At 31.5% G+C, this 15975-nt stretch overlaps 1 protein-coding gene across 17 annotated transcripts in view; it reads left to right on the top strand.

Moving 5' to 3' along the window:
• The first annotated feature begins 940 nt into the window (after positions 1-940).
• The window catches only part of LOC130898430 (hyaluronidase-like), a 25679-nt gene continuing 10644 nt past the window's right edge, over positions 941-15975 (top strand). For 2 of the 17 annotated variants that reach the window (XM_057807741.1, XM_057807731.1), the window contains exons 1-2: positions 941-1013; positions 12759-13096. In XM_057807741.1, coding sequence (XP_057663724.1) covers positions 949-1013; positions 12759-13096 — 403 coding nt within the window. In that variant the 5' untranslated portion in view covers positions 941-948. Of the gene's footprint in view, positions 1014-9018; positions 9251-12518; positions 13097-15975 lie in introns of those variants that run through there. The other 15 variants (XM_057807743.1, XM_057807732.1, XM_057807739.1 and 12 more) reach the window with 14 other exon arrangements.

Raw genomic sequence — 15975 nt, 5'->3', positions numbered from 1 at the left:
CAGAACACACGATGAATTGTTTATTGTTTATATTTTAAGAACAAAAACTCACGCCAAAATTCATAACAAAAAATATATATGAAATTAAATATATAGTTTCTACACATTTTTTAAAATTCCTTTTCCATGTTATTTTTATCAAACCTGCTGAAATAAGCAGTTTCGTTTTAGTTCTGCTGTATTTGCATTTAATTTAATCCAGGCTAGATTTCCATGGGGTGGATTGCTGTTATGACATATACTTTTTCCTTCATGTGTTTCTATCTTTTGTTTCATCTTTTATTTCTCCCAATTTTATCATCTTTGACTTCGTTGTTTCTTTCACAGTTTCAATACATTTTTTCTTAGTCCCCTTTCATAATTTTTACATGGTATTTTTTATTTAAACATTTTTTTTGTATTCTGTTTTCGGAGAGCTGATGTTTGTGTCCAAACTATATATGTTTCATTTCTTATTTTTTTTTTTTGGTTTAATTTTCTATTTTTATGGGAAATATTACTCCCATTACAGTTATACAATATTTGATTGTAACTTAATCAAAGAGTTTATTTAGTAACAGCAGCTCTTTAGCAAAAGTTAAGTCCAACAGAATATGTATTTGTAATGGAGAACTTGTTTCATGTAGCGTTGCTTTTGAATATCTGAAAGTCCCTGTATATGACTCATCTCGACCTTCAATTAGATGTTCTTGATACTACAAAGAAAATAGGTACGATGAGAAAAATAAAAAAAAAACAACCAAGTCGTATCTCACATGTTTTATAAATTTCCGTAGTAAATTTTTTCACTAGAACTTATTAAATGCTCTAATTTGAATAAGATTATTTATTTGACTTCACTGTTGATAAATTGCTTGTTTTATTTGTATATAAATAATGTTACATTTATCAGGGTGCTAAAAAATACGCGGCTATGAATGTGGATTGGTTGTTGATAGAATCGTTGTTATGATGAAGGTGATATTTTTTATAGTTTTGTTGGTTCAGTTCAATAAGGGTGATTCTATTTACAGGTTAGTATAAGTTTTTTAAAACTAACTCAAAACATCAATATATTATTTAGTCAAGAAGATATTGCCAAAAAACTTTAAGGGTAAGATTTTCAAGCAAAATGTTCATTCATTTATAATAATTGTATATCTCATTTTGTAGAGTTTATATATAATTTCTTAAATTATTTACTTTAAAGACTTGCTCTATATTTATATTCTTGAGTAAATGCTCTCATTTTTTGGAGTATTTGAATAAATAACTAAAAAATATTGACGTTTTCATGAATACCAAAGTCGGGTGGAAACGTCAATCATTTTTAATGAAAGAAATCCTTCCTTTATGCATTCTAATAGATCAGAACGCGTTTTAAACAATTTTCAATTCAACAATACAGCTTCCGAATCTTGGACGTGATAAGAAAAATCAATTTTTAAGTCTTTGATTCGTACAATAACAAAAACTTATATGTTTCTCCACATAAGTTATGGTTTAATTTTTTTTTGGGATAATACTTAACCAGATAGAATAATAAAAATGTACTGTCCTGTCTGGTTTTAGAAAGTCTTCATTATTTTTAAAACTTTGTTAACTTACTATGAATAATAAAAAAATAATTAAGGATGAAAAATTTTGGTCTATTTATAGTTTTTTGGTGCACACTAACTGTTATAGATTAACAATAATCCCCTAAAATTTTTCAAAACCAAACTCGCTGATGGCGTTTTGCAAATATCTTTAAACATTGATGAAGATGCTCACCCTGTTCAAACTCATACTTCCTAAGTTGTCAGTGAAAAAATTCAAATATAAATGCAGAAAATGAATCTTCAATGATATATTCACTCCTATTCTAAATTTTTTAATGTCTTCATAATTGTCACTATTTTTATTTCCCAAAAACACTCCGACAATCTTTTTGAATAACTTCCAAGTATCTTTTTCACTGACTTTCAAACTGGGAATCTTTTATAAGTTTAGGGATCTGTGGATCAATAAATATTCCCTCTTATAGTCTATAATATTATGAAATATTGTTTAGAAATGCGGGAATAATTCAATGATCTTACTTATAAGTGTAAAGTTTTATGTGTAAAGGGGGCTGTATCTAGTAACCATTTATGGTTTATGTTCATTTTGTACGGAGTATACTCGTTTCGAATAGTCAATATCAAACTTAGAAAAAAATACAAATTTCTTTGCAGCTGTTTAGTATGCGTCAGTTTCAAACAGGACTTGGTGTAGGACTTGAAATTTGTAATAATCACAATTTTTTTATAAATAGTGGAGAATTTATAACCAACTGAGTTTTCAAGGAAAACATTTGCAGTTATACCTGTATTTGCTAGATTTATTTTACACTTTTATGAAGGCTTATTTTATGAGTATCAAATTAATAGCTTTAACATGTTGATATTTGAAAAGAAGAATAAATATTTCTATGAGTTATAGAGAAAAAATTCGGCTATCAAGAATTATGCCTCAGATAGTAACGTCGAGGATTGCGAAGAGTAATTTCACTATTTATAGGCCTATTCACTATGAATTGCTTGAATATTTATAAGCCTCATCATCATCATCTATCAGCCATCTTCCATGCCAACGCCAACGGTGAGGCGTCTGACCCAGAGTGGGCGGCTTCAAACAGCGTCTGTATCTCCATGTTAGGAGCGGCTGAAATACACACTCGATAACACGCAATGGCAAGCGTGGCGTTTTATTTTGCCAAAAAACCCTCAAAGTTATGTCGAGTTTTAAAACAATTACGGAACGACCCCAGGCAAGTAGGATAGATCGTCCAAAATCTTGTGCTGAAGAAACTTCAGTCAGTCCCATGGATTCTGGGGGGGGGGACAAAAAAACCGACAAGCAAATCAAGTAGAAACACTAAGATCTTTAAAATCATTTATAAGCCTATTCACTATAAATTTCTATTCATTATAAATAGTGAAACTAGTAAACTAAGAATTCATCGTAATAAGTGTTTACTAAATTGTTGATTTTTTTTGCCACAATGATTGTTATAATTATATTTTTGTCAAATTTCAATGTGCCATGATATCATATTGGACTGTTGAACTGCATTACTCAAGTGTAATTATTATTGTTACTAATAATCATTGAGACACTTTTATATAAAATAGCTCTGCCGTTGTAAAAAATACTAAAAAATACCCCAAAAAAATTAATACTGATTTAATGTGTTTGTAAGTATTGACATTAACGTATTAATTGAAAGGTTAATAACCTCTTTCATCTTTATTCTTTGGGGATTTTACTGAAATTGATTGTTTCAAGAATTATTGGCGCCCATTTCGCTCGTGTCGCACGCAACGCCAGTCCATATAAGGACACAACAATAAAATTTACAACATTGTGGCGAATCAAGCGTTCCTATAGTTTCCCTCTTGTCACACCGTTTTTGTTGTCCACGTAGGAAGAATAAAATGAGATCCGGGGTTTTCCTTATATTTGAATCAGTTAAATTTCACAATCGATCTTATCAATTCTAAACTGTTTTTTATAAATAATAGAAAATATAAAACCAACTGAGTTTTCCAGGTAAAATACCAACAATTCAACATTAAACTCCGATTAGTCATACTAGTTAGCAAATGTGAAGAGACTTTATCAAATAGTGAAACATTCAAAGATGAAATGTTCGATAGAATTGTTCGGTTACAATAACAAGAAGACAATTCTTACAAAAAGCAATTAGTATGGAGAAATTTAATTCTACGCAATCTGGGAAATTCTCATGATGCCAAGTGTAAATAATTCGAATATAAGTCATTCAATGGATATGTGGAAATCAATCAATTGATTGATCAATACAAGTGATAAGGACACAACAGTCCAAGTAGGAAGGATAAAATGAGATCCGGGGTTTTCCTTATATTTAAATTAGTTAAATTTCACAATCGATCTTATCAATTCTAAACTGTTTTTTATAAATAATAGAAAATATAAAACCAACTGAGTTTTCCAGGTAAAATACCAACAATTCAACATTAAACTACGATTAGTCATACTTGTTAGCAAATGTGAAGAGACTTTATCAAATAGTGAAACATTCAAAGATGAAATGTTCGATAGAATTGTTCGGTTACAATAACAAGAAGACAATTCTTACAAAAAGCAATTAGTATGGAGAAATTTAATTCTACGCAATCTGGGAAATTCTCATGATGCCAAGTGTAAATAATTCGAATATAAGTCATTCAATGGATATGTGGAAATCAATCAATTGATTGATCAATACAAGTGATAAGGACACAACAGTCCAAGTAGGAAGGATAAAATGAGATCCGGGGTTTTCCTTATATTTAAATTAGTTAAATTTCATAATCGATCTTATCAATTCTAAACTGTTTTTTATAAATAATAGAAAATATAAAACCAACTGAGTTTTCCAGGTACTTTAACATTTATATAAAAATGCTTGCAGTTTGAACTAGATTTACTTTATATTTTTACGAACGCTTATTTTATAAGTATGAAAATAATAATTTTAGACTAACTTTTGAAAAGAGAAATATATATTACTTTGAGTTATTGAGAGAAAATTTGGGAGAATGAGAATTATGCCTCGGATAGTAACGACGAAGAGTCTCGGATAGTGAAGAATCTAGTACTAATATTTTTTCCTACATTTCTATATTCAAAAATAATTACGATATTTTAATATTTTTTCATTCTATATAATATTGAGTCAGTCGAGAATGATGATGAATCTACTGAGAGATTTCCAACTAGTGGGAAATCTTCACAACAGATAAATAACATTCATTGCTATAGACAACAATGTCTGGTTTAAAATACCAACAATTCAACATTAAACTACGATTAGTCATACTAGTTAGCAAATGTGAAGAGACTTTATCAAATAGTGAAACATTCAAAGATGAAATGTTCGATAGAATTGTTCGTAACAATAACATCAATTGATTGATCAATACAAGTGAAGAAAATAAAAGAGAAAATATTGACAAGAATATATGGATAATGTTGAATGTCAAGTGATCCGATTTTTAGAAATTAACAAAGGTAGGACGGTGAGCAAGTTTACCCATACAATCGCCAAAGTGAATTCATCCGGAACCTATATACTATCAAAGTCAGCAAAGTAAGGAATTGAATGAGGAATTATGTACGACATCGATTAAACCACAATCGCAAAATATTTATATCATGAGAAATTAGACGATTCGGATTGTAGTTGGAGCTGGAAAATTAATAAATTTCACAACCAGAGAAAAAACATCAAGTGAGTCAGGTCGTATTTCCCAAGAGACAGATTCCGTGAAGATACACGTGAAAATTATGTAAAAAATATGATAAAGCAGTTTGCGATGAACATTCAAGAATAATTACAGAATGTTCTAATAATAAATCAATAATGTAGATATAGCATGTCAAATCTGACATTGTCATCATAAAGTTCGACATTTTTAATGGTGAACATAGTCAGGAAGTGTTGTCATACGAGTGCTATTTCAGTCTCCAATATTTTCGTACAATGATTTTCGATGTGGATGAAACCAACAGCAGTGTGCTCGCTTCGATTTTTGGTGATAAAACACCATCTCAAGTTACCGTGTTTCTCTGATTTCCCGAATTCGATCGCACTTCTCTATAGGATGAATTACATGAAGGTCGTCCAAAATCGGCTGTTGAGCTAGAAAAAATCGAAGCTTTGCGTAAACTGACATTGCAAGATCGCCATGTGACATACCGGGAGATTGAGGCATACATGGGCATTAGTTTCACTCGCATATATTCAATATACATGAACATTTAGCTGTTAAAAAGATTTGTTCGTGTTGGATACCGCATAATTTGTGTCGATTGGTACAAAGAAATACTGGAAAAATTTGATCGCAGTGAAGTCTATAATATCATTACAGGCCATGCATCATGATTTTATGTATACGAACCCGTAACTAAGCAACAATAGACTGAATTGATGTTTCAAAACCAGCCAAATCCAACAGAACTATCAATTCTGAATGGTACACCAGCATTTTTTTGCTAGAAGTGTTCCAAAAAAATGAAGGAAGCCAATCGCAGAAGACGAAACATTCTCCACCACGACTATGCGAGCTCAGTTCAAACAAATACCTTTTTGAACAGTGAAAACATCGAATTGATGGGTACAGTCATTGTTTGTCACCGAATGATTTCTTCTTATTCCCGCAGATGATAAATTGCACAGTCAACGTTTTTCTACACCTCAAGAAGCGGTTGATACGTTCAAATCACATGTTTTGGAGGTACCTCAATCGGAATGGACAATTGGTTCAAACGCATAGGAAAGTGTATCGGATTTAATGGAGAATACTTGGAAAAAAAAGCTGTATCCAATTATGAACATTTGTTTTCATCTGACCATCTCAAAACTTGAGTAGCAACCCTTTTATAATAAGTTTTCCATAAAATTTATTGAAAATAGAATCAATTAAATAATAGTTTTATCCCTAAAGATAATGTTGATTATTTTTTTTCTATTTTATTCATCAGATATGAATCGATGACTATTTGACATTAATTGATAAGTTCTATTTTTTGCATATAAGATAAGATTTTGCATAAGATTTTATAATTTGTCGTTAAATACAAAAGATGTATGAATAAGAATATGTAAAAGGATATAAAGGTTAATGAGACGATAAAAGGTAATTTATAATAATAAAAGATTAACCCTTAAGCTTACACTGGGTGCCATTCACTTCTTGATAAAAAAGACGGTGCTTGACATCACTCCGCAACATGTCTGCTAGGATTTGATTAATGTCTTGCCATATTTGCTGCTTTAATATTAGTCTTCTTTATGTTAAATAGCTTCATAAATGATTGCAGATTGTAACAATAGGATGACCATATAATTTCGCCGCGTCTATTAATCCATAGATGCGGAAAAACTTGATTGAGATTATTTCGTAATTATTGAAACTATATCTAATTATTAATGTCTGTAAACTGAATTATACTGAATGATTCTCTTAATTTTGTTTTTCATATTAATCAGAAACAAATTTTGTCGTAGCTTAGAAGTTCGTAATATTTGATTTTATGTTTTTTCAATAAGGCTGTGCTGTACAGATCAGGAGGTATTCCTGCCTTTCGGAGTACTGAAAGGGAAAATAACAAAAGTGTGACATGCCGCGATTGAACATTCGTAAAGATCTCCTAAATTTCAATATTAGTTTTTGAGGTTTCTATGTATATACAAATTTGGGGTCTCTGCGACCCAATGAATCTATTTTGCCACCTTTAATTGCTGCGATAATGAAGAACCCAGTGTTTACAGCTGATCCATTAATCCCACTCCATTTAAAAAGTCTAGAATGTGGGATGGCTAATTGCGAGAGATCTTCAACTTCTATTTCATACGCACCCAGGTGTAGTGCTCTGGAGTTCCTTAGTGTTTCACACTTCGAAAGAATGTGGATGGAGGTTGCATCCTCTGTGCAACAAAAACTGCACCCGCATTATCTGCTAGGACTCGTGTCTTTAGGTGTTTGTTGAGGCAACAGTGTTGAGGTTTCCAAAAAAAAAGACCTTTTCCAAGAATATGTATAAACTATATCTAGTTCTGTGGAAGTGGCAGGAATCTGTAAATCGTGGCAGGACACAATTTTGTTTTACTTGAAAAATATCATTTTCCCAGGAAAATATCAATAAAAACCCAAGGATTTTTTCACGAATCGTACTCCAAAACTCAGGAATCAGAAAATCACGGTGAACTTCGGTTCAATTTTCTCTTATCTATTAGTACACCAAATTCCACGTTCCGTTTAATGTGTTTTCTTTTTTTATATTTTCCTTTATGTCTGTGAAATCAATTATTGCTCTTTATTTCGTCATTCATGATAACATCTTCATACAAATAAAAAATATTTACGATTTTATAATGATATATCACCTAGTGTTTAGATACATATCAACAAACACTCCGATCGATATTGCTCGATAAAAGATTTAGAATCAAAAACAAAATATAGCAGTACCGGCTTAGGCAATTAATAATATTCCTAAACTTTATTTTAAGTTAGTTGAAGAACACTTCCTGTACGAGAATTGTTGATTTCTTGTATATCTCTCCAATGTTTACGATATAAATAACATCAACAACATTTCAAATGTTCAGGATCATTGCTTCAAAATTTAAGAATAAGGACAAAATACCAAATTTTGAAAAGAATGGTACACATAAAATTAGCTGTGGTGATTGTGACGGGAAGTATATTGGACAGACTAAGAGATCCGTTAATGTCCGGTTTAAAGAGCACATAGCACATTTAAAATACGGATGGACCGAAAAATCGATCGCGCTGCTTGTTATAATAATGAAATTAATATTAATAATATAAAATTGTTAAAAAATGTATCCCATAAATGGTTGGATGCTTTGAAATTCTTACAGGCCACTCTAAAAATTTAATAGCCAAGGAATAAATGTGAAGATTTCCGCCAAGGAAGTGGAATTAAGTTTCGCAGGAGAAGATTCATTCGTGAGAAAATTTAGTAGATAACAGGTAGTTCAAGTTGAGAGATTTTAGTTTACCCTCAGTCTCTGAAGATGATAACTTGGTTATCGAAACGCGCATCGGACAGTATAATTGTAAGTGTTGGTGTAGTGGTAATGTAAACAGTGTGCTCAATATAAAAAATAAAAATATACTAATCGCTTTACAAAAATGATTTTTATCGACATCTCCATGACTACTATAAAACAAACAAATATACACGACAAACAACTAAAAGAAGTTTACGTAATGAATAAATTTGTCGAGAAAATCAAATAAAAATTCTTTGAATACCTTTCCATGAATCTTTAATTGAAATAAGTTATTTAATGATAGATTTTTCGTAGCAAAAGCACTGAATCCAATTCTGAAATTTCAAAAACAATCATCTTATTCTCAATTATATACATTTTTGAATATTATATTTTACAATGAAAATAAAGATGTACCTACGTTGCACCAATTTTAGTTGCCAAGAATGTGGCATTGGCGCTCAAACATCCATATCCTAAAAATATAAACAGATCGATGTTTCTTTAACTAATATACTGGTCTCGACTAAACGGATAAAAAAAGAAAACCACAGGGAAGACCCGTGATCGTGAACTAGTGGTCGAAGTATGAAGTATGGTGTAAAAGGAAATAGGGAAGAAATACCGCAAGTGTATTACCCGTTTTTGTCGAAATTGTGTTGTTGAAATGTGCAAGTGTTAAACAATTAATAACATCACGTAAGATAATATATAACATTTGTTTCAAAATTCATTCAAATAAGATTATTTCAAATATAAATTGCTTTCAGTTGATTATACAGTGAGAGCCTAAAGAAAGGAATAAATTCTCTACGTAATTACGAATACAAACTTTCTGAATAAAACGTTTGCCTTGTCAACCCCTTAAAGTTAAAAGTATTTCTATAAAAATTTTAAATGAAATTTGTTCGATATATGAAGACACAAAATCTGCACTGAATGTAGGAAAGTCACACTCAATATCGTATCCTGAAATGAACTGACATAATAAATACCACAATAACTAGACTATATTTTTTTGAGAGGAGTTTAACTTTTTGAACCTGATTTAAGACAAATTTTTCTATCAACGTTTATCCGACAGACATCAATACATAAAAATATGATGATTAGTTAATGTGAACAAAGATATTTTTCATCCTATCGATTGATAACAACGCCCTAATGTTTTGCATATATCTTTTATAAATTATAAAATATTTTATATCGTTCAAATTAATAGGGATCGCTTATAAAACTAGCTATTTATGATAATGTACCATAAAACCAGTGAATCTTAAAAAATTGCTTATTTTTGAGAAGGTACAAGCAGGAAACAAAATTGGATCGCTATAATCATCACAAAATTTTTGCCAAATATTTCTATGCTTAAAATTAAACGACTTCACCCCCAACTATTACTGTATAGTATGGAAGAGAAGAAGAAATCAAAACGTATTAGAAGAAATAAATAGGGAAATGATACAGTAAAAATAATTAAAGATCAAAAATAAAAAAGTAGAGGCAAGGACTAGAAGTAGTATGATATGCTATAATATCAACCAGAAGGAACCAAAGTCGTGGAAAACCCAAATGGAAATGATTAGAAATAGACAAAGACTAATGCAGGGCATGAGTTATAAGATTGAAGGAAGAAACAACCGATCGGAATATGTGAAGACAAATTATTATTACAAGTAGAACAATAAATCGAAGTATGGGGATTGTTATTTTCTGATAAATCGATTTAGAAACCTGAAGCGTCTCAAACTAAATTGAGCTGACATTAGGGATGTTGATGGTCGTCACAATATTTGGTGGTATTAGCCAGGAAATAATTATTTCGCTAATATATTAGATGCACCAAGATGGTTCAAATGTAAACTGGAATTTTTGAATAATCGCGTGAAAAATCTATTGTCGTGAAAGTGGCTACACTGGATGTTAGACTGATGTGTTAGGAAGTGTAGATAATAGCAGGAAGCGCGTAACTATGAGCGAAAAAGATGTACCAGTATCTGTTGAACAACCCATCATTATTCGTTTTTAGGATAAGATAGTTAAAAATACGCGGAAATTGATGGGAATGAGTGCCTCTCCAAGATTTAAGTGTATGACTGGTATTCCGTATGAAAGTGTTACCTATGAAAACGTCAGCGCTGTAGAAGAACTCATTTTGGGAGACCAACGCAATGCATTACGCGATATGGATAAAACATTGGGAATTAACTCTTTAACGGCTCGATTAACGCAAAATTTCGGCCAGATTTTGAGCAGAAATTCACACGCTGAGAAGTTTGTACGCATTTTCGCGAATTGGGTTGGGAAACAGTTCACTTCTTATAGTTCCTGTTTGTCGCCGTACGACTATTATTTATTTGGTTCATTGAAAGAGGCATTTGTCGGACTCCGGAGGTAGAATCTTTCATGTGCGAATGGTTACGTGACAAGCCGACCGGCTTTTTAGGAAAAAGGCATCCAAAAACTTCCGAAAGAGTGGCGAAATTGGATCGAGTATGACGGAAACTATCTAGAAAAACTTGATAATAAAAATTCTCGTCTATATTTGAACCACCCTCGTACCAATATTGGTAGATGAAATCAGTATTTCAAATGATTCTTTTTTCACTTAAATATTTTCAGAAAAATTTGTATTTCTCATAAATTATAGAATTTCATCATTTTTCGTGCTGCTGTTGTTTCCTTTATAAGTGCGGTTGGAAGAGGTTGACCACACATTTCCTACGGTGATTATATTAATATTTTACGCAATGTTTCTGATCTGTAAATATTTTATATAAATCTGGCAAATAGATTAGTGTTTCTACCTATATTTTTTGTTAATATGGACAAAAAAGTACTCAAGTGTTAATCAAGACAATTAAAGAAACCGAATAAAAGTTTCTTGAATATTATCCTGAAAATTCTGCATCCCAATAAATTATTTTTAAGTGGTATTCTGCTTTTAAAAATGTCATATTAATAAAAATCGGTGATTTACTGTAACTTCTCCATCAATAGTTGATAAAAGGCACAGCCTTGTACATGAAAAAGCTATCTGCAAAGAGGGTGCCGCGATTGCTTAATGCCAATCAAAACCTCGCTCGCATTAAAAAATAAAGCGAATATTTGAATATCGCCAAACGTAATCCAAATGAAGTTTTCCGTCAATATCTCACACCAAGTTGCCAAAAAGTCATTATTCTCAATGAATTTAGATAGTTAGAAGCAAAATACTAAAATTGAGTAACAATATCTGAAAAACAAGTGAAAATGATGTATTAAATACAGCCCTGGGAACCTCCACAGCCAACAATAGAAACCTGAGAAGATATTATTCAACGAAAATAATGATACGGCTTCTTTGAAATTATCAGCTGCTTTTTTTGATGCGTGTTTCTTGATGATACGTTATTTCTTACCGGGTTACTATAACTATGTAAACTAGTAAAATTCACTAGTTTTGTCTTGCAAATGAGTACTATAATAGCTTATTTAAAACCCGCACATAAGATTTGTGGTTGAAATTCTTTGATACTTTTTATGGACATTCAAGTAAAAATAGATAAAGTATATCTAAGGTAATCCAGCGTGTATCACGATAACAGTGATATAAAATGCTTTGTATAATCTGTTAAAAGTCCACTCACAAAACAAAACGTTACTTTTTACATTCATATGAATAACAACTATTTGTTAATAGGTACCACCGTCCAAAAATCGGTGGTTTATTGTTGAATAAAGATTTGAAAATTCTTTCATATGAGACATTACAAATTACCAATACAAAAAATTTAAATTGAGGTGTGTAAGAAAAATTTATAATATTATCACAATTTACGAACATTCTTGAAGTCCCTTTTTATTGACATTTATTTTTAAGAACCACCTTTCATGTACTTGATTAGTATTAATATCAAAAGATCCTGTTTGTAATAAACGAAGCTATCGGAGTCTGAAGCCTTGAAGCTGTATTTATTTACGTAAGTTAGATACAAGTTCCTTCCTGAATTTCTTGATAAGAATATAGTAACACTATAATATGTTCTAACGTTAAAACAAATCAATTATTATCTTACGTGATTCCATTAATACTTAAATGACTAAGACTTAATCGATTATATTCAATATAATTCAAAATGGCAAGTGTATCATTCTTCGTAAAGATATGGATATGCCGTGCAACACTTAACTACAACCTAACAATTTGTGCAATTATCTATTTCAGTAAAGATATTAATCTAGAGCATCCTGTAATCATAAGAAGCAATAAGCAAAAGCAAATAAACGCATACTGGAACATTCCAACTTTTCAATGTGATTCCCATAAACTGAATTTTTCGGCGTTGGCAGAAAAATATGGAATTGTACAAAACGACAACGACAGATTTAGAGGCAAATTTATTAATATTTTATACGACCCTGGTGATTTTCCTGCTATTTTAAAAACTGGTACAAAGACTGTATTAAGAAATGGTGGCGTACCTCAAGAAGGAAATCTCACAAGACATTTGAAAATATTTGAGAACATTCTAAATCAATTAATTCCGGATGAATCGTTTTCAGGTAAGCTCTCTTCTTTTTTTATACTACCCTTTATTACGTTGAGCAAAGGTATCGCAAACCACCAAGACAATCCACGTTGTTATTCAGCTGATTTCTGGAAATCACAAACAGCGTTACTTTCATATTCCGTATGGAAGAAAGTTTATATCTGAAATTGAATAAAAAAAAGCAAAATGTGTAAAGTAATACTTTTTTCACGATTAAGGTGGTTTGACCGACAATTCCGTGAAGTGAGTGAAAAATGTGACAAGTTACATTACTATTGGTACTTGCATTGGTAACATTTAACGAGTTCAAAGAAATAACATCGTTTATAGTTGGATTAGTACTTTATTGAGTCGTCTACGTAACCCTCCGCAACTATGTTGGATTTCCACCCACCGTGCTTCTATAGTTGAATTATATCACCACCGGAATCCACTAATAGAGACGCCGAAGAACGTCGAAATCTATGCCAAGTGTAGTTTTTTGGATTAAGTAAATTCAAATATGTTGCGATAAGCGAGGAAATTTTTAAAAAGGTATTAATACGTACAACTTGGGTTTTGCATTTTCCATTTCTATACTGCAAAAAGAAATAATCTATTTTGACATTTGTAGGTAGTTGGTTTTTATACTTTTTATAAATGTTTACCAAGTTCAATCTATTGTCAGATAATTCACCAATAACAGTAAATCGACGTTGAACATGAGTTTTTGTATCAGGTACTGTGATAATTGAAATATTAATATCGTTCCACTTCATTTTATATCATTCGTCCCTCCGCAGAGCTCCTGCGATTCCGAATATTAAAGCAACTTGAAAGATATTACAAATAATATCTAAGCTCACATCAAAATTTCTTGCTGCATGAGATAATGATCGTCTAGAGCTTGCAACAGAAACATCCATTAGGATGCCTTTTATTTTTGAATAAGTCGACCAAAGTATTGAAGACTTCCCCATTTTCGATTTAGTTTCAAAGTAAGCTAGTAACACTCCATAAAAGAATTATATTCCTTCAAATACTGTTCCCTAGATTTCTCAGGGGTCAAGATTCATAGTCGCTGCAGTTGCCGATTCAATAACATCTTCTGGTGTGCAGTTTGAACTTTCTTCGGTATTACTCTCCATCGCCAATAATAATACTACACTCCTTTCAATTAGACACAAAACGGATCAAGAAATAAAAGTGTGACAGTTTATCAGAGAAACGAGTTGACATGAGAAAAAATGACATGACATGCCCTTCCAGGGCACCCTGGTCTTGAAAGACGGCCCTGCTTATTTTTAGGATTTTTTATAGAAAATATTACACTTGGTAAAAGTTTTCCTCGTAATATACTACTATCGCAAATAATTCTAGTACGATCTCCGTTCTTTGTATTGCATCTCTCAGTAAAAGTGAAACACAAGTTATACATCGGTGCTATGTTGATGAACTCAATAATTACATACATTTTTGCTATTTAGATGGATCTTTTATTTATAATATTAACCTCGTACATATTTAATTATTGCAATATTCTTTAACATGCCGTATCACAATTGAGGGGAGGGTAACAAGCCACTAAGTCACATATTTGAGTTATTTCAAATCGTAATTGGTACCAAATTTATTTATAAACTAGCTGACCCGGCGAAGTTTGTTCCGCCTTAATGGCAATAAATAAGCAGTTTTTTTTTTAATTTTCTTCTTCAGTCCTTTCATTTGCAGTATTTCGTATTCTTCTTGCATCACGGCTTTGTCGGGAAAGATTCGATCGTCTTGGTCGCGGCATTATTAATTAAACTTCACTTCACCTAAAAACTCAAATTTTCAACCATACCGAGTTTTATAGTTCACTTCACTTTTTACGAATGGGCAATGGCACTATCATTACATTATAATTGTTAATTATTTATTTAATAGAAATAGTTTTATTATTGATTTCTTACAAATATCAAATTGTCATCCATACGTCATTACATATCTGTCATTATACGTCAATTACATAGCTGTCATTTGCGTTTTGTTATTCCCAGTCTGATTCTTTTTTGTTATACCTCGTTTTATAGTGACTGACGTTTCATGTCAAGTCACACGGGAATGCTGTCGAACGGGATAAATTTCATGTCAAGTCACACGGGAATGCTGTCGAACGGGATAAAAAGTCAGTTGTCAGAAATGTTTCAGTTGAACAACTCGTTTTCCTAAATTTACCGACTTGAAAGGCTCATTCAGATAATGTTTTATGAACCTAGTATTAGGATGCTCTATCTCAAATCGAAAATACCGCACTTTGTTGAAATTTAGGTTTTCTTTTGTGTCTTTTCTTTTTTTTTGTTCAGATATTTTTTTAGAATATCTAAAAGCAATAAAAATCTGACTCTGTCATTGGTATTACTTCGAACGGATTTTTTATTTTTGATTCTCGTTATGCCACTATTCTGGTGAGTATATTTGTTTCAGATATTTTTGGTGCTTGTGAATAGCGGCAAAATCCCTATCTATTAGTAAGGGTGTATTCTCCAGCACAAGAAAGCGACGTTCAATGACTTTAATTTTCTTTTTTACGTATCATCTGCACCCATAAACAAATTACCGTCCAGTTGTCAGTAAAAATTATTAGTTCTTCTGCTTGATATATTTGAAAATAACACTTGCTATTTCGGCGCACCCACGTTCTGCTATGTGTATCATGAATTCTCCACATGTGTTACAGTTATGTACTTCAAAATCGTATATCCAGGTCTTACTAAAGTAGAACGCCTTTCCTATAATCAAATCCGGCACTGGAAGAACTTTTTGAAATTCAAAAGAAATAACAAGTTTCTTGTTTGGCTTCTTCAGTTCTTCATTTTCAAGGTTAGCTTGCATACCTTAGTTTGTGTAATTCTGAATTAGCTTTAAATTCTC

This window comes from Diorhabda carinulata, chromosome 10 (genome assembly GCF_026250575.1).
Source record: "Diorhabda carinulata isolate Delta chromosome 10, icDioCari1.1, whole genome shotgun sequence".
Lineage (NCBI taxonomy): Eukaryota > Metazoa > Arthropoda > Insecta > Coleoptera > Chrysomelidae > Diorhabda > Diorhabda carinulata.
This window is presented reverse-complemented; position numbering and strand designations above follow the sequence as displayed.